This window comes from Cetorhinus maximus, chromosome 17, assembly GCF_964194155.1.
Source record: "Cetorhinus maximus chromosome 17, sCetMax3.hap1.1, whole genome shotgun sequence".
NCBI classification, from domain to species: domain Eukaryota; kingdom Metazoa; phylum Chordata; class Chondrichthyes; order Lamniformes; family Cetorhinidae; genus Cetorhinus; species Cetorhinus maximus.
The window spans coordinates 6,813,056-6,840,636 of NC_135895.1; the positions used below are offsets into that span (position 1 = coordinate 6,813,056).

At 45.1% G+C, this 27,581-nt stretch overlaps 1 protein-coding gene across 1 annotated transcript; it reads right to left on the reverse strand.

The window, feature by feature from the left end:
* Positions 1–5,751: 5,751 nt before the first annotated feature.
* LOC144692819 (di-N-acetylchitobiase-like) lies at positions 5,752–27,581 on the reverse strand. The gene is made up of 7 exons (XM_078561894.1): positions 27,432–27,581; positions 24,264–24,402; positions 21,352–21,560; positions 13,069–13,240; positions 12,886–12,983; positions 7,354–7,515; positions 5,752–5,937 (listed from the first exon to the last, which is right to left on the reverse strand). Exons 1-7 carry the CDS (start codon positions 27,579–27,581, stop codon positions 5,752–5,754), a joined length of 1,116 nt encoding a protein of 371 aa, XP_078418020.1.

Sequence of the window (27,581 nt, forward strand, 5' to 3'; positions counted from 1 at the left end):
TGGGCGGACAACCCGGCATTGACCTAAGCACTGGAAGTGACAAGGGCAAACTAAGCTCTGTTGACCCTGCAAAGACCTCCTTACTAACATCAGGGGGCTAGTGCCAATGAGCTGCCTCACAGACTAGTCAAGCAACAGTCTTACATAGTCATCCTCATGGAATCATACCTTACAAATAATGTCTCAGACACCACCGTCACCATCCCTGGGTATGTCCTGTCCCAGCGGCAGGACAGGCCCAGCAGAGGTGGCAGCACAGTGGTATACAGTCAGGAGGGAGTTGCCCTGGGAGTCCTCAACATTGACTCTGGACCCCATGAAGTCTCCTGGCATCAAGTCAAACATGGGCAAGGAAACCTTCTGCTGATTGCCACGTAGCGCCCTCCCTCAGCTGATGAATCAGTGCTCCTCCATGTTGAACATCACTTGGAGGAAGCACTGAGAGTGGAAAGGGCACAGAATGTACTCTGGATGGGGGACTTCAATATCCATCACTAAGAGTGGCTCGGTAGCACCACTACTGACCAAGTTGGCTGAGTCCTAAAGGGCATAGCTGCAAGACTGGGTCCTCAGCAGGTGGTGAGGGAACCTAGAGGGAAAAACATACTTGACCTCATCCTCACCAACCTGCCTGCCGCAGATGCATCTGTCTATAACAGTATCGGTAGCAGTGACCAACACTTGTTGTAGAGACAAAGTCTCGCATTCACATTGAGGATACCCTCCATCGTGTTGTGTGGCACTACCACCGTGCTAAATGGGATAGATTTCAAACAGATCTAGCAACTCAAGACAGGGCATCCATTAGGCACTGTGGGCCATCAGCAGCAGCAGAATTGTACTCGAACACAATTTGCAACCTCATGGCCCGGCATATCCCCCACTCTACCATTACCATCAAGCCACGGGATCAGGGGATCAAGGGTTCAATGAAGAGTGCAGGAGGGCATGCCAGGAGCAGCACCAAGCATACCTAAAAATGAGGTGTCAACCTGGTGAAGTTATAACACAGGACTACTTGTGTGCTAAATAACATAAGCAGCAAGTGATAGACTGAGCTAAGCGATCCTACAACCAATGGATCGGACCTAAGCTTTGTACTCCTGCCACATCCAGTCGTGAATAGTGGTGGACAATGAAACAACTCACTGGAGGTGGAGGCTCCACAAATATCCCCATCCTCAATGATGGAGGAGCCCAGCATATCAGTGCAGAAGTTAAGGCTGAAGCATTTTGCAACAATCTTCAGCCAGAACTGGCGAGTGGATGATCCATCTCGGCCTCCTTCGGAGGTCCCCAGCATCATGGATGCCAGTCTTCTGCCAATTTGATTCACTCCATGTGATATTAGGAAACTGCTGAAGGCACTGGATACTGCAAAGGCTATGGGCCTTCTGTAATAGTACTAAAGACTTGTGCTCCAGAACTTGCCGTGCCCCTAGCCAAGCTGTTCCAGTACAGCTACAACACTGGCATGTACCTGGCTATTGGAAAATTGCACATGTGTGCCCTGTACACAAAAAGCAGGACAAATTCAACCTGGCTAATTACCACCTCATCAGCCTATTCTCAATCATCAGTAAAATGATGGAAATGGTCATCAACAGTGCTATCAAGCAGCGCTTGCTTAGCAATAACCTGCTCACTGACGCCAAGTTTAGGTTCCACCAGGGCCACTCAGCTCCTGATCTCATTACAGCCTTCGTTCAAACATGGACAAAAGAGCTGAACTCCTGAGGTGAGATGAGAGTGACTGCCCTTTACATTAAGGCCACATTTAAGGGGAGCAGATGGTGCAGTGGTATTGTCCCCTTGATGTTCAACGGCATTACCATCACTGAATCCCCCTCTATCAATATCCTGAGAGTTACCATTGACCAGAAACTGAACTGGACTAACCATATAAATACTGTGGCTACAAGAGCAGGTCAGAGGCTAGGAAAGCTGCGACAAGTAACTCACCTCCTGACTCCCCAAAGCCTGTCCACCATTTACAATGCACAAGTCAGGAGTGTGTTGGAATACTCCCCACTTGCCTGGATGAATGCAGCTCCCACAATACTCAAGAAGCTTGACACCATCCAGGACAAAGCTTGATAGGCACCACATCCACAAACATTCACTCCCTCCATCGCCGATGCACAGTAACAGCAGCGTGTACCATCTACAAAATGCACTGCAGAAACTCACCAAGGCTCCTTAGACAGCATCTTCCAAACCCACGGACTACTACCATCTAGAAGGACAAAGGCAGCAGATAGTTGGGGACACCACCACCTCGAAGTTCCCCTTCAAGTAACTCACCAAACTGACTTGGAAATATATCGCCGTTCCTTCGCTGTTGCTGGGTCAAAATCTTGGAACTCCCTCCCTAACAGCACTCTGGATGTGCCAGCACCACACGGACTGCAGCAGCTCACCACCGCCTTCTCAAGGGCAATTAGGGATGGGCAATAAATGCTGGCCTAGCCAGAGAAGCCCACATCCCATGAATGAATAAATAAAAAAAAGGATGTGAATCAGGAATGCCCAGGATGCCTCTTTATGGCTTTAGACATTCTCACACTTTCAGGATTTTGCTGCAAAGATAATGGGCTGAATTTTGCCGTCGGCGAGCAGGGGGCGGGGCCCACACACCGACGCGCAAAATGACATGGAAACCCCCGATGTCATCCCGCCCCATTTAAATCTTCAGAAATCAGCTGTGCGCCCGCCGACCTGTCAATGGCCAATTTTGGCCATTGACAGGATAATTAAAATGATTACAGGACCTGCCCGTCCAACCTTAAGGCTGGCGGGCAGGCCAGGAGCCCCGGCGGGCTTCTGATAATACAGGAAACCTCATCCACCGGCGGGATGAGGTTTCATGTAGGGTTTAAAAAACTTTAATAACGTTTTAGTGAAATTTATTAACATGCCCCATCTCGTGGGACATTGTCACATGAGGGGGACATGTTAAGGTTTTTTAATTTTTCTGTTTTTAATGTTTGAACAACTTTCAGCCATCTCCCTGAGGTTGCACTTAGCCTCAGCGAGACGTGCGCTCTTTCGTGCGCATGCGTGACAGAGCGCACTCTCGCATTTGGGGAATCCACCCCCCCCCACCCCGCACAGGAAGCGCATAGCACTTCCTGCCGGGCGTCACGCTGGGCGGGCCTTAATTGGCCCGCCCACTTAAAATGGCAGCGGGGCCCGCTTCTCCGGCGGGGATCGGCTCCCCGCCCGCCGGAAATTGGGTCGGGCCCGCCCGCCCGACAGGCAGGAAATTCTGGCCAGTGTTTCAGTTTGAATTGATAGTTTTCCAAGAAGAAAGAAAGGGATCTTGTCTCATCACCAATCGAGGTAATTTTTCTTTTCCCTCCTGTATGTTGACCTGGATTTCACTGTGTTCTTGTAACCTCCAAGCCAGAATTGTACACTTATCTAGAAGATGGCCAGGCTACAATCTCCTGCACCAACTTACTGAAAGCTCATTGTTACAGAAGATATTTTTATCAGGATTTAAAACTGTTACAATTCTTGTTGTGTGTAGATCTACAAACACAGGGGAAAAATGGGAGATATACCCTCTCCCACCCACCCAACAGAAATGCTGAGTTTTGTACAGTGACCATGAGGAGGGAATGTGATTAACAAAAGACTACCACATGTATGTGCCAAGGTTAGATCCATGGGTGTTTTTAAAACCTGAACCACATTATTGTTTTATATTTACATCATTTTCACTTTTCTCAAGCAACAGAACCAAAACACTTACTTTGAAAACAACATTTTATTCTGTGAAACATATATTCATGTAAAAATTCAAATTGCCTTTTAGGATTAGATAATTCTACAGCACTTAGGAGGATTTAAAATTTGAATAAAAACAAAAATACCTGGAAAAACTCAGCAGGTCTGACAGCATCGCCGGAGAGGGATACAGTTGATGTTTCGAGTCCGTATGACCCTTCATCAGAACTGAGACACATAGAAATGAGATGAAATATAAGCTGGTAGAAGGGGGTGAGACAGGAGAGCTCGATAGGGGGCAATGAAGGGTCATACGGACTCGAAACATAAACTGTATCCCTCTCCGCAGATGCTGCCAGACCTGCTGAGTTTTTCCAGGTATTTTTGTTTTTGTTCTAGATTTCCAGCATCCGCAGTATTTTGCTTTTATCTTGGTGTTTAAAATTTGAATAGTTGTTTGGTAATACAGGGCTTAAGTATCGCGGAGAAAAAAAAGACATTTTTTGTCTAAGCTTTTCGTCTTGCACTCACCAGGACAATTCGCAGGAATACCAATGTAAGGGAAATAACAAATTTATACTGTATGAGAAGAATGTGCTGATTAGTAGGCAAATGGACTCTGATCACTAACAGGATGCTGCCATCAAGCCAAAAAGACATTCTGCCTATCGCACCAATGAGTAATATGGTATATGAATTTCAGTGCTAGTGTGATGCTAGGTATGTAGGCCGTATGGTCCCAAAGACTGGCAGATCATATCAAATAGCATGTCCCTTCCCCTGTTCGCGATGGGCAAGGTACAGACCAAATCCAACCAACCCGTGCCTGCAAAACTGAAAACACAGTGTCCAACATTAGATGTGATTCCGTGATTGGACAGCATTTGCTAAATGATCCTCAGTGTGCTTAGAATAACGCTCATAACCAAATTAAGATTGTCAGTCGGGTTTGCAGTGTGGCGCATTTGCGTGTACTGGAAGCTACGTATGTTAATACACAGGGCCCTGTTCTTTGTAGACAGAAAGAACATGCCCACACATTGCCCCTGTTTCAGCTAAATAAAGTAAGTGACAGCCATTCACTGGTTCACTCCTCGGGGCAATGCCTTGACCAATCAGAGACAAATTGCTTGGTATAAATTTCAAATCATACTTGGCAGTTAACTGCCAGTCACCATCAACTGGTTCATTCTCCACGGCAATGTCTCTACCAATCAGAGTCCACTTGCCAACCATTCAGCATTCTCTTCTTATACAGTATAAATTGTTGTTTCCCTTACATTGGTTTTCTTGCAGATTGTCCTGATGAGTGCAAGGCGCAAAGCTCCAGCAGAAGAAATCTGTTTTCAGCAACATTTGAATAGTTGCAATGTTTTGTATCATTACAATTCAGAAATATGCTCATTCACATGCCTTATTGGGGAAACTAAAAATTACAAGTTGTCCAAATTCAAAATGATAACCTGCAGCAAAATAAAATCATAAAAAGACAGTAAAAAATTAAGATGTGGATAAAACAGAGAGCACACATGTGCACGCCTGGATTGGATTATGACCCTAAGATAAAAGCAAAATATTGCAGGTGCTGGAAATCTGAAACAAAAACAGAAAATGCTGGAAAAACTCAGCAGGTCCGGCAGCAGTTTTGGAGAGAGAAACAGTTTTCGAGTCCGTATGACCCTTCTTCAGGGGTTATGACCCACTGGGAAAGCTGAACCCTTCCCTGAATCGTAAGTAAATCCTGGCATCAAGCTTTAACTTACACTGTCACTAATCACAATGAAAGTTGCGACAGGTTTGCCTGAAGTTGATTAATCTTGCAATGAAAATTACATTTGTAAATTTGCTTTCATTGTCTAGAAATTCATGGATAAAAGAAAATGTTAAAGCTTTTCCTTAGATCTATGTTATTTTTTTAATGATGGAAGCTAGCTCACTTTTTGGGGTGTTTTCTTGTAAAATTTTAAAAATCGCATTGTGTGAAAATGAAATGGTTCGAGCTCAATCTTAATGTTTTCCTTAGGCAGGGCGCAGAGCATACCACATTTCTTCGGTCTGCGTTGTTGCTGCAGGGTATGTACTGTAGTTCAGGAAATTTCCAATCCACACACCTATGCCACGCAGTTTTAATTTCTTCAAGATAGATGACTTTATTGAAATGCTCTCTGGATCATCATACCAGACCTCGTGGTGTGTTTTATTAACCTGCCAAAAAAGCCAAAGAGATTTACACAGGTAGGGGCTAAGTTTGGGTCATTGCACTGAACCAGGTTGAATGTTGAACATCTTCAGCATCATTGTTTAAAATACATTGAACTTGTACTTGCATTAAAGAAGGAGGTTGGATGAATTGGGGAAAGGAAACATACAAGGATACTTTCCTCCAACCCTCAGTTGCCACAGATTATGAAAGCCACTGCTATCCTGTTTGTACTGTAATAATCTGCAAAGTGTTTTAATACATTTACACACCACCCATGATTACAAGTAAAAACAGAAGCTGATGTTCAAAAACATTATTCACCTGGAGATTAGACCATGAGATAGAGTGCAAATAATTTAATAGGTTAATGATGACATTAAAATAACATGAGGTTGTCCATCTAACTGAATCAGCCTTTCGACTACTAACATGCACAGCCTAATTCCAAGCCAATTAAATAACTATGTTACCGCAGTTCATGTTGTGTGAAACACTTTTGGATGGTATAAGTGGTTCAATACAATATGAAGGCCATTCTTTAGCTTGTTTTAAAAGAACAGCTTGCATTTGTACAACGCCTTTATGTAGTAAAGCATCTCCAGGTGCTTCACAGGAGCGTTATCGAACAAAATTTGACACCCAGACACCTAAGGAGATGTTAGGACAGGTAACCAAAATCTTGATCAAAGAGTTAGGCATTAATGAGTGTCTTAAAGGTAGAAAATAAAGGTGGAGGTAATTAAGAAAGGAATTCCAGAGCTTAAAGCCTAGGGAGTTGAAGACACAAACAATAATGCTGGATACACAGGATGCCTGAATCGATGAAACACAGAGGGACGTAGGGCTGGAGGAGGTTACAGAGATAGAGATGGGCGAGGCCATGGTGGGATTTTGAAAGTAATTATAAGCATTTATAAATCAAGGATTTGCCAGCTTTTCAAGTGTAGCCACTAGTATTAAGGTAAGAAACATAGTAGACAATTTGTGCACAGCAAACCCCCACAAACAGCAAGCAATAATGACCAGTAGTCTGTTTAAATGATGTTGATTGAGGAATAAATATTCACCAGGAAATTGGGGAGAACTTTCCTGTTCTTCCTCGAAATAGTGCCATGTGTACTTTTGCCTCCACCTGAGAGGGCAGAAGAGGCCTTAGTCTAACTGTTTACCTGAAAGATGGCACCTCCGACAATGCCTGCAATATTTTTAAAAACTGGTTTTGGTGCTTTGTTAGCCAACTCACATTTCCTTGTCAATTCTGTAACTATACACATTTTCTACCATACAAAATGGACATTCTAAACTTTACTAACCCCTGTACGCAAAGAATACTGAATCACGAAACACTGCAATGTTTGCATTCTACAAGGAATATTATAACGCACAGGTCTCCACTGTGCTTTGATTGATAGTCTTACCATGTAGACATAATATGGGGCTTTGTGATCGTCATCCCAATATCTGCCAGCAATTGATTTGGGCAGGCGTTTCATGATCTCTTTGTACGGGATCCAACGGCTAGCTCGAAAGCTACAAGTGGATTTATTTAAATGAAACGTTGTCAAGTCACATCTACCAGCCTGAGAAGCACAAAAAGGGTGAAAACATAGCACTTGCGGATGACGTTATTTTGGTAACTTCAAAAAAGCAGGAACTGCATAATGATCTCCAAGTTTAAAGATCGTTACAGACAATTAAAGATGCTGAAGCTTTATAATTTGAAAAGGACGGTATCTCGTTAAAATATATAAATTAAATGGCACATTTATGGATGAGGACAAAGTTGTCATTTCAAAGGGACAGGAACAAGACTGAATATAGAAGATTAGGAGCTCATCCAATTGGTGTGTTTAAGATGATCAAAGGAGCTAGTAGAGTGGATAGGGAGAAAGCAATGCCTCTTATGAGTAAAGTCCAGGAAAAGGTGACATAGCCTTAAAATTAGAGCTAAGCCGTTCAGTGATGTTCAGGGAATACTTCTTCATGCAAAGAAAATCAGGAACTCTCTCTCTCAGCAGGCTGCTGAGGCTCGGTCAATTGATAAGTTCAAAAATGAGATTGATAAGATTTTTGTTAGGCAAAGTTATTGAAGGTTACGGTACAAGGTAGATAGATGGAGATTAAGATAAAGATTATTCATTATCTAATTCCTACCAAAGAACAAGCTTAAGGGCCCGAATAGCTGACTGCTGCTCCTATGTCCCTATGATCCCAGGTATAATGGTATGAGTATTGAGAATAGATGTGAGAAGCTTAAGATGTGCAACCTGACAGAATGCAGCTAAGGGAATGCTTCAGGGACATATTATATAGCGTCAATAAGATAAGCCCAGAGAGCAAGTTAATAAATATGAATGGAAACCATAGAATGGTTACAACAACAAAAAAAAGAGGCCATTTGGTCCATTGAGTTCGTGCCAGCTCTCTGCTAGAGCAAATCACCTCGTCCCATTATCATGCCTATTCCCCATAGACCTGCAATCTCCTTCTCTGGAGATAATTATCTAATTCTCCTTTGAAGGTTTCAATTGAACCTCCCTCCACCACACTCTCAGGCAGCGCATTCCAGATCCACTGCGTAAAAAGGTTTCTCCATGTGTCGCCATTGCTTCTTTTACCTTAAATCTGTGCCCTCTGGTTCTCAACCCTTCAGCCAATGGAAACGTTTCCTCTCCATCTCCTCAGTCCCCACCCCTCATGATTTTGAACACTTCTATCAAATCCCCTCTCAAACTTCCCTTCTCCAAGGAGAACAGCCCCAGCTTCTCCAACCTATCCACATAACAATCTTTTCTGCACTCTTTCTAATGCCTTCACATCCTTCCTAAGTGTGATGCCCAGAACTGGACACAATACTGTAGCTGAGGACAAACCAGGGCTTAATACAGGTATATCATAACTCCTTGCTTTTGTACACTTTGTCCCTATTAAAAAGCCCGGAATCCAATATGCTTCATTAACCACTTACTCAACCTGTCCTGCCACCTTCAATGATTCCTGCACATATACCCCTAGGTCCCTCTAGTCCTGCACTCCCTTTAGAATTGTATCCTTAGTTTATATTGTCTCTCCTTGTTCTTCCTACCAAAGAATATTCTTCCTATTGTTCTTCCTACGCCCATGTCCCATGAATGAATTTTAAAAATGAGTCACCACACTTTTCTGCATTAAATTTCATCTTCCACTTGTCTGCCCATTTCACCAGCCTGTCTATGTCCTCTTGAGGTCCATTGCTAATCTCCTTACAGTTCACCATACTTCTAAGTGCTGTGTCATTTGCAAATTTTGAAAATTGTGCCCGACACCCAAGTCTAAATCATTAACGAAGAGAAAAACAGAGTTAACGTTTTGAGTCTGTATGGATCTTCCACAGAGTTGACGTTTTGAGTCATACGGACTCGAAACATTAACTCTGTTTCTCTCTCCACAGATGCTGTTAGACCTGCTGAGTTTTTCCAGCATTTTCTGTTTTTGTTTCAGATTTCCAGCATCCGCAGTATTTTGCTTTTATCTAAATCATTAACGCAAGTCAAGAAAAGGAGGGGTCTTAACACCAACCCCTCAAACCCCCACCATTTACCTTCCTCTATTCCAAAAATCAAACACTCATCTGTTTCTTTGTCACTCAGGCAATTTTGTATCCAAGAGCTCGAACTTTGCTGGCAAGCTTGCTATGTGGCACTTTAACAAATGCCTTTTGGAAATCCATGTATACCACATCGGGCACATTACCCTCATCAAAATACTCGAGACAGTTAGGGGAGGCGGTGGCATAGTGGCATTGTCACTAGACTAGTGTTCCGAATCATTGTCACTAGACTAGTGTTCCGAATCATTGTCACTAGACTAGTGTTCTGAATCATTGTCACTAGACTAGTGTTATCAAATCCTTGCTGGCTTTCCTTCGTACACCCACATTTGCCCAAGTGACTATTAATTTTCTCCTGTATCATCATTCTAGAAGCGTCCCCGCCATTGAGGTTAAACTGTCTGGCTGTAGTTGCTGAGCTTATCTCTAAACTTTTTTGAACAAGGGTGCAACTTGAGTATTGTTGAAAAAAGTCATGTTGTTGAAGCTTTTCATCGTGCACCAATCATTGCAAAAATACTAAATGTAAAGGGAACAACAATTTATACTGAATGAAAAAAGAGTGTTGATTGGTTGGTAAGTGGCCTCTGATTGGTAATGGTATTGCCATGGAGAACTGATGACAGACAGTTAACTACCAAGCTTTGTTTAAATTCAAAAAAGCAGGCTGACTGATTGGTCAAGGCATTGCCCTGGGGGATGGACCAGAGAATGGCTGTTGTCTATTTTGTTTAGTTGAAAGAGGCGCAACGTGTGTACGTGTTCTTTCTGTCTGCAAAGGACAGGGCCCTGTATGTTAACATATGTACCTTCTAGCACTTGTAAGTGAGCCACACTGCAAGCCCAACTGATAATCTTACATTGGTTGTCAGCGCAATTCTTCACGCACTCAGGGTTGTTTAGAAAATGTTGTCCAAACGCAGAATCTCATCTAATGCTGGACACTATGTATTGAGTTTTGCAAGTACCTTGCCTATTGCAAATAGCTAAAGGGACAGGCTGTTTGATAGGATCCACCAGTCTTTGGGGCATACAGCCTACATACCTAACATCACGCCGGCACTAAAATTCATATACCACACTACTCATTTGTGTGATAGGCAGGACGTCTTTTTGACTTGACGGCAGCATCCTGTCAGTGGGGAATATCACTTGCGTTGTTACTGGCTAGTTTTTTTATTCATTCATGGTACGTGGGCATTGCTGGCTAGCCCAGCATTTATAACCGATCCCTAGCTGCCCTTGAGAAGGTGGTGGTGAGCTGCCTTCTTGAGCCACTGCAGTCCATGTGGTGTAGGTACACCCACAGTGCTGTTGGGAGGGAGTTCCAGGATTTTGACCCAGCGACAGTGAAGGAACGCCGATATATTTCCAAGTCAGGGTGGTGATTGGCTTGGAGGGCAACTTCCAGTTGGTGATATTCCCATGTGTCTGCTGCCCTTGTCCTTCTAGATGGTAGCGGTCATGCGTTTGTAAGGTAGTGTCTAAGGAAACTTGGTGAATTCCTGCAGTGCATCTTGTGGATGGTACACACTGCTGTAACTGTGCATCGGTGGTGGATGGGGTGCCAGTCAAGCAGGCTGCTCTGTCCTGGATGGTGTCAAGCTTCTTGAGTGTTGTTGGAGCTATGCTCAGCCAGGCAAGCGGAGAGTATTCCATCACACTCCTGACTTGTGTCTTGTAGATGATGAACAGGCTTTGGGGAGTCAAGAGATGAGCTACTCGCCATGGGATTCCTAGCCTCTGACCTGCTTTGTAGCCACAGTATTTATATGGCTAGTCCAGTTCAGTTTCTGGTCAGTGGTAACCCCCAAGATGTTGACAGTGGGGGAATCAGCGATGGTAATGCCATTGAATGCCAAGGGGCAATGGTTAGATTTTCTCTTGTTGGAGAGGCTGGATATTGTCCAGGTCTTGCTGCATTTGGACATGGACTGTTTCAGTATCTAAGGAGTCACGAATGGTGCTGAACATTGTGCAATCATCAGCAAATGTCCCCACTTCTGACCTTATGATGGAAGGAAGGTCATTGATGAAGCAGCTGAAGATGGTTGGGCTGAGGACACTACTCTGAGGAACTCCTGCAATGATGTCCTAGAGCTGAGATGATTGACCTCCAACCACAACCATTTTCCTTTGTGTTAGGTATGACTCCAACCAGTGGTGAGTTTTCCCCCGATTCTCATTGACTCCAGTTTTGTTCAGGCTCCTTGATGCCACACTCGTGCCCAAGCTATTTCTTCCTAAAAAGTAGGCCATGGTTCAGTGTCAGTTTTGCCTGCTACACTTTGATTCCAATTTATCTGGACCAGATCCATTCTCATCCTATTGAAGTTGGCCCTCCCTCAACTAATTACCTTTACTCTGGATTGCTGCTTGTCCTTTTCAATAGCTACCCTAAATCTTGTGATATTATGATCACTGTTGCCTAAATGTTCTCCTGCTGACACTTGATTCACTTGACCCACCTCATTCCCCATAACCAGATCCAGCAATGTCTCCTTCCTTGTGTGCTGTAAATATACAGATGCCATTTTCCTGGACACATTCTAGAAACTCTTGCCCATCTCTACCCTTGCACTATCACTATTCCAATCTATATTAAGATATTGGAAGTTATAACTACTCTATAATTCTCGCATCTCTCTGTAATTTTCTTGCAAATTCGTACCTCTATATTTTCCCACTAGTTTGGTGACCTGTGCAATGCACCAAGCAGTGTAATGATAGCTCCATTATTTCTTAACTCTAACCAAATAGATTCTCTCCTTGACCTCTCCAGAACACCCTCTCTCTCTCCAATACTTTAAAGTTCTCCTTCATCAATATTGCCAATCCTTGTCATTCTTGACTGTCTGGCGGTCACCTGTTACCTCTCTCTGCCATGGAAAAGATACTAAAATTATAGACTCATAGACCTTTACAGCACAGAATGAGGCCATTCAGCCCATCATGTCTGTGCTAGTCAACAAAGACCTGACCACACTAATCCCATTTTCCAGCGCTTGGCCCATAGTCCTGGAGGCTATGGCAATGCAAGTGAATATCTAAATACTTCTTAAATCTTATGAGAGTTTCTGACTCAACCACCCTTTCAGGCAGTGAGTTCCAGACTCCCACCAAAAAAATTCTCCTCAACTCTCCTCTTAGCCTTCTACCTCTTAACATGACTGGATTTTTTTGTGTGTGTCCACACAAGTAACAGAGCAAAATTATTGAAATAGTGTGCAAAGGTAAAAGTAACAGAGGCAAAAGCACTGGGCCATTCCAGGTTACACTTGGATGCCCTGATTGGACAGTTTCAGATAAACTGACTTCACTGCCATTTTTTGCACAATGTAAAACACACATTTCTCCTTACCTCAAAGAAACGCTGGCAAGTGTAGTCATAACCATACCATGGAACTCCCATCACGAGTTTTCTGGAATCAATACCCAGGTCGATATAAGCAGAGAGACCTAAATGCCAAAATTAATGACAGTCTTAGATTAACATTTGCGTAGGGCAGGTAGAGCCTGAACCAGAAGATCATATTGAACATACCTGATAAGGTCTGGTTATAGGGAGCATTTGGCTTTGCAATGCAATCGTCCAAGATTCCACGATGGATGTCATATGACATCACAAACAAAAAGTCACAAGAATTTGCAATTGCTGCATAATCATAGCATCGCCCAACTGTGCAATCTGGAGTCCAGGGCACGTTAAACGTGACCTAAGGTAAGAGTAATGAGAAGAAGTTGTTGATTTCATCTGATACCTTGTAAGAACTTAAGCATGTAACGTGGCCCCAAAAGCAGGTCAGAAGCTGAGAATTCTGTCGTGAGTAACTTAACTCTTGACTCCGCAAAGTCTGTCCACCATCTACAAGACTCAAGTCAGGAGTGTGATGGAATACTCTCCACTCACCTGGATAGGTGCAGCTATAGCAACACTCAAGAAGCTCAACATCATCCAGGGCAAAGCAGCCTGCTTGATTGGCACCCCATCCACTACATTAAAATTCACTCCCTCCACCACTGACGCACAGTGGCAGCAGTGTGTACCATCTACAAGATGCACTGCAACAACTCACCAAGGCTTCAACAGCACCTTCCAAACCCATGACCTCTACCACTTAGAGCAACATGGGCAGCAGGCTCATGAAACACCACCATTTTCAATTTCCTACCATCCTGACATGGAAATATATCAGCATTCCTTCACTGTCACTGGGTCAAAATTATGTAACTCACTGGCCAGCACACTGTGGATGCATCTACACCACACAGACAGCAGCGATTCAAGAAGTGTTCATTATCATTTTCACAAGGGAATTAGGGATGGACAATAAGAGTTGCCAGTGTGGTCCATATTCTACAAACAAATTTTAAAAAGAGTTACTTGCCACCTACTAGCCCAAGCCTGAATGTTGTCCAGGTTTTGCTGCATGTGGGCATGGACTGCTTCAGTGTTATAAGAGTTACAAATGGTGCTGAACACTGAAATCACCAATAAACATCCCTACTTTTCACCTTCTGGTGGAGGGAAGGTAATTTTGAAGCAGCTGAAGATGGTTGGGCCCAGGACATTGTTCTGAGGAAGCCTTTCAGCAATGTCTTAGCTTTAATAACCACAATGACCTTCAGCCAGTGGAGAATTCACAACTGGATGTAGCAGGACTGTAGTAATTCGATCTGATCTGTTGGTTGTGGGATCTCTTAGATCTGTCTATAGCATGCTGCTTCTGCTGAAGTCCTGTGTTGTAACTTCAGCAGATTGACACCTCATTTTTTGGCATTCCTGATATTCTTGGCGTACTCTCCTACATTCTTCATTGAACCAGGGTTCGTCCCCTGGCTTGATGATAATGGTACAATGAGGGATATACCAGGTTATAAGGTTACCATTGACCAAGAACTTAACTAGACCAGTCTTATTAATACTGTGGCTACAAAAGCAAGCAAGTCTGTGATGCCTGATTCACCCCCCTGCCTCCCCAAAGCCTTTCTCCACATACAAGGCACAAGTCAGGAGTGTGATGGAATACTCTCCACCTGCCTGGATAAGTGCAGCTCCAACATACTCAAGAAGAGCAATATCATCCAGGACAAAGCAGCCCACTGATCGACACCCGCATCTGTCACCTTAAACATTCACCCCCTTCACCAACGCACCCATCGAAAAAATCCACTGCAGCACTTGCCAAGGCTTCTTCAATGGCACCTCTCAACCCCACCACCAGAAGCACCTGGAAGGGCAAGGACAGCAGGTGCATAGGGACACCGTGGCCCTAAAGTTCCCCTCCACGTCACATACCATGCTGACCTTGTAGTTATATCATTTGCAGTTATATGATTTTTAAATGCATTCCTTACTCACACATGGTCCAATTCAGCTGTGAATTTAACAAGTTTGGAGCTCTACAGTGTTCAAGACTGTATAAAAAAATTACATTAAAAATTTGGGGCAAATATAGAGTTAGAATTAATAGGACACCAGGTCATCAAAATAATAATATTCTCTGCAGCTCACCCATTATTAAAAAGTTGTTCATGGGGGACCTGGTGTGGTGGGTGCTGCGTGTAGCAGTGCCAAACAATCATGGGTCAAGGTGGTTGACGGACTCCCAGGCCGCATGAGTTTGCTGCATCCAAGGGGAGTCCGTGTTCCACATTTATGAGGATTGTCCAGGGTTGCAGCCTCCTTTTAGTTGATTGAAGAGGTTGCACCTCAATGTTTGGTTGCACTTCAGCCCCACACTCCTGATCATCGGTCATCCAGTGCAGAGAGGGACAGGAAGGGAGGAGGACCTCCTGGGCCTGGCCAAGGTGGACATCAACAGGTCCAGGCAGCGGGCGGTCGAGAAGGTCGCCCGACCTGACTGTCTGCCCCTCTACCTTAGCTACGTTCAGGGCTGGATGGCCCTGGAGCAGGAGCACGCATTGACCATCGGTGCGCTAAAGACCAACAACCACTGGTGGGCACCACGGGGGCTAGGGTGCATCATCACACCTGGAAAAGACATTTTGATTTGATTTTATAATTTTCCTTTTGAAAATTTTGATCTTTTGTTACAGTGCCCCAGCACGGGCTGTCACCCCCCCTTCCCCCTCATTTATTGACTTTTGTTTAATTTATTAAGTTGTTTTATCAAAAGGGTCTATAAACAGGAGACATTCTATGACTCGAGTTGACGTTTCGAGTCCTCATGACCCTTCAACAGAACTGAGTAATATTAGGAGAGGGGTGAAATATAAGCTGGTTTAAGGTTGGGGGGGATGGGGGAAAACCAGCTTATATTTCACCCCTCTCCTAATATTACTCAGTTCTGCTGAAGGGTCGTGAGGACTCGAAACGTCGACTCTTTTCTTCTCTGCCGATGCTGCCAGACCTGCTGAGTTTTTCCAGGTAATTCTGTTTTTGTTTTGGATTTCCAGCATCCGCAGTTTTTTGTTTTTATGACATTCTATGACTGATGGGCACCGTAGGGGCTTGAGTGCATTGCCAGCCCCATGGCATTTTAATTTAATGAGATAAGTTTCCTTTAAAATGGTGTCCTTTGTTACAGTGCCCCTTTAAGGGGCTGTCACGCTGTTAATTAGTTTTTTTATTGGTTTATTGTTTATTTAATGAGCATATAAAGCGAGTGTTTAAAATCGTGGTGCTCGGTCCTGACTACGCACTAGGTGTCGAGGAGGCTCCGGCGTGCATTGGACTCCCGTCCGAACTGACCCTCACTCGGACAGGATTTCACATCAGTCCTGCATCCTAACGCCTTCCTCAGCAGCCGTAGCCCCACAAATTCAGCCGTCTGGTGGAAATTCCCTCCAGGCCTTTCTACACGGCGCGGAGGGGGTTTCCTCTATGGCCTGTCGCTGCACACCCTCCACTTCCTCGCCATCCTCCACCGTCAGGACAAGCCGTGGTGCTCAGTCCTGCCGCCTGGCGGTGGTGGAGGTCCCCAGTGGAGGGCTGTGTACATGGGAGTCCCCCCTTTGTCCATCGGGGGGGGGACCTGGCGTGGAGGGTGTTGCATGCAGCAGTGCCGTGCAAGCGTAGATTAAGGTGGCTCACGGACTCCCAGGCCGCATGTGTTTCCTGCAGCCTTGAGGGGCCTGTGCTCCACGTGTACGTTGATTGCCAGAGGTTGCAGCCCCTTTTTTCATTATTTGAGGGGGCTGCTCGTCAATTTTTGGTTGCATTTGAACCCCACTGTTATAGAGTTGATTTTCCAGGCAGGGTTTCTTGGTGGAAACATTGAACTTTATTTACAAGACGGCAACAGCAGCTACATACGTGCATCAAACTCTATAACTAAAGAAGAACTCTCCCTTAGAGGTTCCCCGTACTGCTAGCTCATTGGTTTACACAGATCATGTGATCTTACAACGGACGATTATTCTGAAAGCTACAATCCTAACGTTTATCAGAACTATAATTACTACACCCACGCTCCTGATCTTTGGTTACCTGGTGCAGGGTGGGAGTGCGGGGAGGGCGTGGACCACCTTGTAAGCCTGCTCCTGGGCCTGGCCAAGTAGCCATCAACAGGTCCAGGCAGCGGGTGGTCAAGGGGGTCATCCGGGCCCGACTGTCTGGCCCTCTTCCACAGCTATGTCCGTGGCCGGATGGCCCTGGAGAGGGAGCAGTGGTGTCCACGGGTACACTTGAGGCCTCCCACGATTAGTGGGCACCATGGGGGCTCGGGGTGCATCATCATTCCCGGATATGATATTTTAATTTGATTTTGTAAGTTTCCTTTGATGTTTTGTTTTACTTGTAGTGCCAGGGGCTGTCACCCACCCCACCCCTCTGATTTCTTGATTTTTTTTTGATTTATTGATTTTTTTTTTGTTCAATTTATTAATATTTTTCTTTTCTCAAAAGGATCTATAAAGGGAGACTGTTTAAGATCGTGGTGCTCGGTCCTGACTCCACTCGAGGCGGCTGTAGCATGTGGTGGGTGGACTCCCGCCCAGGCTGATTCTCACTCGGACGGAATTTCACGTTGGCTCTGTGTCCCGAAACCTCCCTCGGGCACCTTGTCACCACAACTCGAGCTGTCTCTCGGAAATTCCCTCCTCACCTTTCCGTTCCACGCGGAGCTGCTGCGCGCCCTTCGCTTCCGCGCCCACGTCGACCGTCCGGACATGCCGCGGCATTCCGCCCTGCTGTCCGGATGTGGCAGGGGCCCACAGCGGAGGCCACTCTATCTGGGAGTTCCCACCCCCCCCTTTTACCATCGGGGATTTGGTGTGGAGAGTGTTGTGCGCGGCAGCTCCATGCAATCATAGACTGAGATGGTGCACGGACTCCCAGGCCCAACTGAACTTCTCGCAGCCTTGAGGAGCCCGTGTTCCACATGTATGTGGGACGCCAGAAGTTGCAGCTCCTTTTTGGTTTCTCGAAGGGGCTGTTCCTCAAATTTTGGTTGCACTTCAGTCCCCTCCTCCTGATCTTTGGCTGTCTGGTGAGGGGGTGAGCGGGGAATGGGCAGATTGGAGGACCTCTTCGTGGGCTTGTTGCTCCTGGGCCCGGCCAGGGTGGCTATTAACGGGTCCAGGCAGCAGTCTGTGGAGGGGGCCATTAGACCTGACTGTCTGCCCCTCTTCCATAGCTCTGTTCACAGCCGCTGTCCCTGGGGAGGGAGCATGCAGTGTCTGCTGGCATGTTTCAGGCCTTCTGTGACCAGTGGGCACCACGGGGGCTGGAGTACATCATCAGCCCCCAGAATGACATTTGAACTTGGTTTGCAAAGATTCCTTTAAAGGTTTTATCTTTTTTGTTACAGGACCCCTTTAAGGGGCTGTCAATTAGTTAATTTGTCCATTTGTTTATTTTTATTGGTACTCAAAAGAGTACAAAGAGAGACTGAGCTGAATGACGCCACAACAACTTATGCGGCGCGCATCTATTGATGTCCAGCTCGCGGCTAAAGCCATCCACAGCCTTAAGATCATTATGCTCAGCCCTGGCTGCGCTCAAGGTGTCGGGGCGGCAGCTCAAGTATCCAAGGGACTCCTGCCTGAACTGACCCCCCGTCCAAACGGAATTTCACGTTGGCCCCAGATCCCGAAACATCCCTCGGGAACCGTCAACCATTCTCGCGGAAACTCCCTCTGTGCTTTTACCTTCTGCACGGAGGAGTTTGCTGTACGGGTTGCTGCTGCACACACACACACTTCCTCACCAACCACCCATCACGCTGCGGCGTTCTGTCCTGCCATCCGGAGGTGCTGGGGGCTCCCAGTGGAGGGCTCTCTACACAGGAGCTCTCCCTTTTACCATCGGGGATTTGGCGTGGAGGGTGTTACATGCAGCAGGTACCGTGCAAAAAAAGGTTACGATGGTTCACAGACTCCCAAGCCGCAGCCTTGAGGAGTCCATCTACCATGTGTATATACTTTGTGAGAGGCTGCAGCCCATTTTTGGTTACTTGAAGGGCTGACCCTCAAGTTTTGGTTGCACTTTAGCCCTGGACACCTGACCTTTGGCCACCTGGTGCGGAGGGGGGGGTGTGCAGGGTGGAGGGCCTCCTTATTAGCCCGTTCCTGGGGCGGGCCATTGAAGGTGTCCATTGTCCAGTCCAGGCAGTGGGCAGCTGAGGGGTTTGTTAAGCCCCACTGTCTTCCCATCTGCGGCTACGTTCACAGCCAAATGTCCCTGCAGAGGGAGCATGTGGTGTCCGCCAGTACACTAGAGGCCGTCTGCAACCAGTGAGCACCACAGGGGCTAGAGTGCATCAGCAGCCCTGGGAACACTAGTTTAATTTAATCTGATAAGCTTCCTTTAAAGTTTTGCCTTTTTGTTACGGTGCCTCTTTAAGGGGCTGTTAATTTGTTTATTAGTTAATTTGTTTATGTTATTGGTTTTTAAACAGCATATAAAGAGAGACCGTGGGGACTGGTTAGCTTAGATGGCTAGTGTAGTTCAGAATAACATCAATAGCGCTGGTTCAATACCTGTCTGACTTGGGCCCTGTCCCATGCTTGATGTGGAGTGGTGCCCCACAAGCTATTTAACCAATTGTCTCTAATAGAGGGAGATGTCTTAAGCTCCCCCATAGACTGTAACTAATTACCTACCCACTCTATTGCCCTGGATCTTGAACACCTGAGGAAATAATTTGTCTTCTCCACAGCTGGTAGGCACCACAGGGGCTGGAGTGCACCATTGAGGTGTCAGCTGTGGCTCAGTTCATAGCACCCTTGCCTTTGAATCAGAGGGTTGTGGGTTCATGTCCCACTCCTAGAATCCAAGAACTGTGATTGTACTCGGAAGGAGTTGCAATCTGTGACTGTTGATAACTCGAAAGAGTATCAGCCCTGGAGTGTAATTTTAATTCAATACGTTTCTGTTAGAGTTTTTGATTTTGTTAGTGTCTCTTTAAGGGGCTACTAATTAGTTTATTAATTTCTTTTTTAGTTTAATCAAAAGAGAAGACACTATAGTCTGCCTCCTCCCTAACCAACATCTCATGCTGCATTCTGAAAATAAATCTAGTATTAAGTAAAAGATCGCTGTCTGGTTTCCTACTTAATCAGCGGCCTGCAGAGCGAATTAATACCCAACATCTGCACTTCAGACTCACCAGATTTCCAGATAGTAATTAGATAGTTTAACTGACCTTCACTGACACAATTTATCTTTAGTGCTGTTGTATCCTTCAACATCCTATCTGAGATCAAATAACTTAGCATGGACCAGCATTTACCTGGCTCACACTTTCCCAATATTACCCCCAAGATAGAAGTGAGCCACCTTTCAAAAACTGAGTTAGAGGTTTTTGATGTGAAAACTTATCACCCAGTAAAATGTAGTGGTTTTTTTTTTGCCTATTTAATGGTCCCTTAATTTCAAAGTGACTGTGGGGTATTGATGAAGGATCTTATACATTGCTATGTAGATAAAAGTTTGCTGTTCTGATCATAAAATGTTTTGTTAGAGTCAATGAGAAGAACCTGTGGCCAGTGGTAGTTGGGCAAGTAACCAGAGAACACAGGTTCAAGGTGGGTCAGAATAATGCCAACAGTGTGGGTTCCATACCCGTTCCAGCTGAGGTACACTTGGGACCTGCCTCTTTGCCTCCCCCATGTTAGATGTGGTGTCATGTGTCCCCACATGTCACATAACCAATTCTCTCTATTAGAAAGAGATGTCTCCAGTCCCTTGTGGACTGTGACTGGTTCTACCTACCTACCCTCTTGCTCTGGATCACCTGAGGAAATAGTTTGTCTTCTCCTCGATTGGTGGGTGCTGAAGGACCTGGAGTGCATCATCAGCCCTGGTAACATAACTTTAACAGAAACTTCTTTTTTTTTGTTCATGTCTGGTTTTTTTTCCATGCAGTGAGTTGTTCTGATCTGGATAGCTCAGTGCGAAAGGATGGTGCAAGCAAATTCAATAGTAACTTTGAATAGGGAACAAATATGTGAAGGGAGTAAAACCTTTGTAAAGCAGTAGAGAAAAAGGGGACCGGGATGAAATGGATAGGTTTCTCAAAAGAGCAGGCACAGGCAGGATGGGTTGAATGGCCTCTTTTGTGCTATCACTTTTTTATACTTGCGAAAATGACAGTTCAAACCATACCCACTTGCAGCTGAGCTTCAATTCACTTGTACAATTCTCAGCTACAAAGGCTGCAAGACCAGGTCGGCTGAATGTCCAGTTTAAGCTTAAACTGAAATGTTGAATCTGAGCAGCCTCGCAGAAAGGTGATATGTGCTCATAAACAACAGCCAGAAGTCACTGCAATTTACTTATCCAGAAAAATGTCCGTGTTTCATTATAATCAATTAGGAACAAACTTGTTTGTCCCCGTTTTAAAAGTAATAGCTCTTTTACCTGAGACCCTGGTATTTCCCGGTGGAAGATTTGTGTGGCTTCCTCAACCAGCTGAGATACCGCGTGATAATGTTCAGATCCAGGAGTATCAGTTTCCCATATTTCCATATTGATGCCATCCATAAATTGCTTTCTTGCCAACAATATTTTTCTTTTGATCCAAACTGCTCGCTTGTTTCTGTTTAGTAAGTTGTGCTGTGCGATAGTTGCTGGTGAAGCATAAAGAGAGAACAATAAATGTTTATACAGCATCGTTCACAGACCGATAGCCCTAAGGCACTTTGCCAAAAAGAACCTGCCGATGTCAAGTGGATAGTAGGAGAGGGAGATTTAGCTAGAATTTGCATTTACGCAGTGCCTTTCACAGCCTCAAGACACCCTTAAATACTTCAGTTCAATTAATTATCTTTGAATTGCAATCACATTGTTTTCTAAGTGGATGTGGCAGCTAATTTTGTCTCTAGGAAGGACCCCCATAGGAAACTAGATAAATAACTGGTTTAGGGCGTTTTTTTTTGGTGGTGTTGATTACAGGATGAGTTTGCCCAGGACACTGAGAACTCCCGGTTCTTCCTCAAGTTGTCTGTTTAATGTCTCATCAGAAACACAGCAACTTTGGCAAAGCAGTATTCCCTCAGTGTTGTCCTTGTGCGGGCGCTTGGGGTAAACACAAGCTTCTGACCTACAAGAGAGGGACAGAGTACTTGCATACCCTGTTCTCTTTTTTTTAATGGAATTTTGCACACAACGTGGCCTGTTGTGTCTCTATATTCCACACTGTTTTCACCAAGGTTTCTCACTGGCTTCCTGTAACTTTTCAAGTGCCTCAGCCTATCTCCAACCCCTGGACTAACATTGGATATTTTTTTTTGCCCCGTAAACAGTAAAGAGAAGGCTTTGAATCAGTTTGTATAATTTCCCAGCTTGCAATATTGAAGCTGCATAACCCACAGCCAATTATTTTCTTTCCATTATTTTTAAAAGGCAGAATATTTACAGCGAATTAACCAGTGTTTATGATTCACAGGAGCCTCTCACTGTAACTACTTCATCTCAACTTCCTATTGAATTATCTTTCTATTCCCTTCGTCCTCATCCAGCTTCCCCTTGAATACACCCTTGCTATTTGCTTTAACCGCTCCCTGGGTAAGGAAGTATTTCCCGAATTCCCTACTGGATTTATTACTGACTATCTCATCTTTATGGCCACTAATCTGAGAATTTCCCACCAATAGAAACATTATCTGCCTTGTCAAGTCGGTCACATCTCAACCTTCAGTTCTCTGGGGCAGAAAGACCCTGCCTGTTCAGTCTTTCCTGATGGTTATATGCTCTCCATTCCATATTTATTCTTTGCACTTTTTTCCAGTGAGCCTACATCTGTTTTTGTGGTATGTAGATCCAGCTGTGCATAGTTATCGAAGTGTGATCAAACCAAGGTTCTGTTTAATATATATGTTAAATAAAATGTGAACCCTGTTTCTCTCCACAGCTGCTGCTTGTCCCACTGAGTATTTACAGCGTTTTGCATTTTTATTTTGGATTTCCAGCATCTGCAGTGTTTTGCTTTTGTAGGGACCGGGAAAGGTTTTAACATCACGCCTCTGCTTTTGAATTCTGTTCCTGTAGAAATAAACCCCAGAGCCATGTTGGCATGTCTATGGCTTGCTAAATAAGCATTTGTGCTTAAGGCTCAAGGCTGGAACAGAATGTGGGATCAACCAACAGAGTAGTGGCAGCTTGGGCACTTAATTTGCAGCAACCTGATGGCTGAAGGCTTGAAGTCCCCAAAGAGACATTTTGAGAAGCATTGCATTAAACTCCTCCACAGCCCCTCCCAACAAGAAATGTTACACCCTGCTTCCCCTCACACTCCCAAAACTGTTAAGTCCTTGCAACCCCGGACCATCTCCAGAATTCTTTGAAATGCCAATCTCCTTTTCCATAATTATTCCCCTTGCCCCCACTGGTAGACCACATGCAGCAGTGCTCGCAGACCCAGCAAAGACCAACAAGTTTTGGAGGTGAAAGTTGGGGAAAAAAAAAAACACACCAGTGGCCGATCTCCCATGCCAATATGCAAAGAGGTCCCGGGAGTAAGTGTTGTCAGATAAAGCGGAGTAGCGCGTGGGATATTTCAACCAATGTATTCAGGCCAGTTTTTTTTACTCATTCAATGGATGTGGGCTTCGCTGGCTGGGCCAGCATTTATTGCCCATCCCTAATTGCCCTTGAGAAGGTGGTGGTGAGCTGCTGCCTTGAACCGCTGCAGTCCATGTGGTGTAGGTACACCCACAGTGCTGTTAGGAAGGGAGTTCCAGGATTTTGACCCAGCGACAGTGAAGGAACGGCCGATATATTTCCAAGTCAGGATGGTGAGTGACTTGGAGGGAATTTCCAGGTGGCGGTGTTCCCATGTGTCTGCTGCCCTTGTCCATTTAGATAAATTCCCATTGTGAAATTTACTTTTAAATAAGATTTTTATCTGATATTATTTATCGTTAAATGACAATTTAAACTGCAAGCGGCAAAAGAGAGGCTACATTACCACCATGGTCAGGAGGCCCTCATTGCTGTGAAACAAGTTGACAGATAGCATTATAAATGTGGACTGAGGAATTTATAAATGGAAAAGGGAGCCACAAAAACTTGGAAAAACTTGACAACAGGAAGTAAGGTTTTGAAGGTCGGAGTGGTTTGTTACTGTAAAGTTTTTAATATTGTAAATGGGATGTAGAATAATTTGCAACAGTTGTATCAGAGCCGGAGAGGAATTTCTGCAATGTAAGGGGGAGATGAGTCAGAATAGCAAAGTCACATCTGTACACTGTATGTCCCTTTAAGTGGTTCTCATTAATGCAGCTTGCAATAGAAGAGAGGAGGGCTTTTTTTCCTGTGATCAGATTAATTACCTTTCAGGACGACTCGAACTTTATTTGCATGAGCATGACACAAAAGCTCACGGTCATACTTTCCAAAGGCAACGATAGTCGTGATCTTAGTCCAGTCGTAATGTCTCCAATCCGATCCTCCACTATCAAAGACAAGGACCTGGTGCAAAAATAAAATTGTCAGCTGCAGTAATGAAGGATATCAAACAGATCTTAAAAATATTGATTTTCTTTTCCTATCAATATAATTGTCCCCAGGGTATAGCATCAGGAAAGAATAATGAACACATCTAGTCTGCAGGTTATATTGCTGGAGATCTTGTTGCTGCCACACTGCCCACTTAGCAACAGGTCACGTATATACCTGCATACCTAAGTATCTACTTAGCACAAAGGAAGGTGGTCATGGTTGTTGGAGGTCAATCATCTACATTCCAGGACATCACTGCAGGAGTTCCTCAGGGTAGTGTCCTAGGTCCAACCATCTTCAGCTGCTTCATCAATGACCTTCCTTCCATCATCAGGTCAGAAGTTCAGCCCCACTCGCGACTCCTCAGATACTGAAGCAGTCCATGCCCAAATGCAGCAAGAACCTGGACAATGTCCAGGCTCGGACTGACAAGCAGCAAGTAACATTTGTGCACTACAAGTGCCAGGCAATGACCATCTCCAACAAGAGAGAATCTATCCACCGCCCCTTGACATTCAATGGCATTACTATCACTGGACCCCCCACTATCAACATTGTGGGGGTTACCATTGACCAGAAACTGAACTGGACTAGCCATATAAATACTGTGGCTACAAGAGCTGGTCAGAGACTGGGAATCCTGCGGTGAGTAACTCACCTCTTGACTCCCCAAAGCCTGTCCATCATCTACAAGGCAGAAGCTGCCGGTTCTCACCCAGACATTCGGCGACGCTGGAATTCGAAAGAAGTGACGTCACGACAAGGCGGAGAGATGATTGGTAGGTAGTGGGTAAGTTGTTTTTTTTCCACTTTAAAGCGACATTACAGAAGGTCAGAGTCTCAGCATTTGTTTTTTTAAAGAAAAACTAAATAGTTTTCTATTTGGCTTAAATTTAAGGAAATAGTCTTTTAATTAAAATCAAACCAAGTACGGCAAGGGAGCTCAGTCCCGTGTGCCGTACGGCCTGCATCAGGTGGGAATTCTTAAGCACTCCTTGCAGTCTGGATGACCACGTGTGCAGGAAGTGCCACTGGCTTGACCAGCTTGAGCAATGGGTTTCTGAGATTGAGCATCAGCTGGAGACAGAGCGGTGCATCCGCGAGGCTGAGGGTTATGAGGGTAGCATGTGGTTAGATGTGGTCACTCTGCAGCTTAAGGAAGTGCAGCCAGAGGGAACGGGTGACCACCAGTCAGAAGAAGGGAGGCAGGCAGGTAGTCAGGAAAGCCCCAGAGTGCATCTCACTCAAGAACCGTTTTTCTGTGTTGGAAAACAGTGAGGGTGAAGGTTCCTCTGGAGGGTGCAGCCAGGGCCAAGTTCACAGCACTATGGGTGGCACAGCTGCACAGGTGGGGAGGAGTAAGAGTGCAACACACTGCCTGAGGGGGTGGTAGAGGCAGGAACCCTCACAACATTTAAGACATATTTAGATGAGCACTTGAAATGCCATAGCATACAGAGCTATGGGCCAAGTGCTGGAAAATGGGATTAGAATAAATGGCCAATGAGGACACGATGGGCCGAAGGGCCTGTTTGTGCTGTAAAACTCTATGAATCTGATTCTAAGTCAGGAGTGTGATGGAATACTCTCCACTTGCCTGGATAAGTGCAGCTCCCACAACACTCAAGAAGCTCGACACCATCCAGGATACAGCAGCTCACTTGATTGGTACCACATCCACAAACGGTCACTCCCTCCTCCATCACCGACACACAGTAGCAGCAGTATGTACCATCTACTGGATGATGCAGGAATTCACCAAGGCTTCTTAGACAGCACCTTCCAAATCCACGACCACTACCATCTAGAAGGACATGGGCAGCACATAGATGGGAACACCACCACCTGGAAGCTCCCCTCCAAGGCACTCACCACCCTGACTTGGAAATATATCGCCGTTCCTTCACTGTCGCTGGGTCAAAATCCTGGAACACCATCCCTAACAGCACTGTGGGTATACCTACACCACATGGACTGCAGTGGTTCAAGAAGGCAGCTCACCACCGCCTTCTCAAGAGTAATTAGGGATGGGCAATAAATGCTCGTCCAGTCAGCAATGCCCATGTCCCGTAAATGAATAAAAAATAATAATCATGCAGAGAACAGGCTAGTAACTCATAGCAGAGCCTGAGCTCCAAATGTTCTGCAAAGTCCTTGCCATTGGACCAATGTCTGGCTTGGCTGAGACTTTACGCCAAATACCAAGCAATGACTGCCCCATGTTAATAGAATTCACACACAAGCATCTTCCACTTGCCCAAATGAAGGTCGGGACAGGGAGCATCAGGGCTCCCATGGACAACTCCAACCCCAGCCCAAGTCATCCCCGATTCCGAAGGACTGCCTAAGAACTACAGAACAATTACAGTCATTTCATATCTACGTTTGTTGAAAGATCTGTTAAGTTGTATTCAGTTTAATCATGAGCATGATCCCAGTTATACAATGACTCAGGTCAAATCACAATTTTATTACATATGATCCCAGGAATTTTAACTGGGGTTTTGGGGGATCAATATTCTGTGAAAAGTGCAAATCATAACCACGGTATTAGGCTGTCAGACTGAGATCACACATCAGTTAAGATTCTGCACATCAGAGAAACATTAGAAAAGAAACATCTTGTTGCTGCTGCACTTGTTCAAATATCTTTGCACTGCTCAATATTACAGCTGTCCTATTTTCCACAGGCTGTAACTATACCAAGATTAACACGTTAACATATATTATATATAATACGATTCTCACTGCACATCAATAATAATCTGAGCTGCTCCTTGTGCCTCTGCACTCGCTTTACCTGTTCCCCCACCCGGGCTCACCCCCTCAGCCTGTCCCTGATACAGTGTGGCTGACAGGAGCTGAACCACTTGAGGAAAGACACGAGCTCACATCCCAATTCTCCCATTCCAAGTGTTGCTGCTCAATACACTTCACAAGATAACTTCAAATAAACCAACTCTTTTTCCCGAGGGGATTGAATGGTCTGGGACACCCACCTCCACTTGGAACTGATGGTCCGCGGGTAAGGGCGCACAAAAACTCGTACTGGTACACGGGCACCATTGCCAGGGTTTTTGCCCGCAGCCTCCGCCGATCCACAGCGCCAGCACCGCCAGAACCTGCGCCAATGCCAAACTCCAGCGCAT

What these genes read in the sequence shown, in the direction of transcription:
- LOC144692819 (XM_078561894.1), bottom strand. Translation starts at nt 27,581, where the DNA reads ATGCGCTGGAGTTTGGCATTGGCGCAGGTTCTGGCGGTGCTGGCGCTG. An exon ending in ACCATCAGTTCCAAGTGGAG is followed by an intron (nt 24,403 to 27,431) that starts GTGGGTGTCCCA and finishes TTTTTGCACCAG; the next exon opens with GTCCTTGTCTTTGATAGTGG. An exon ending in GGGAAATACCAGGGTCTCAG is followed by an intron (nt 13,241 to 21,351) that starts GTAAAAGAGCTA and finishes CTCTTACCTTAG; the next exon opens with GTCACGTTTAACGTGCCCTG.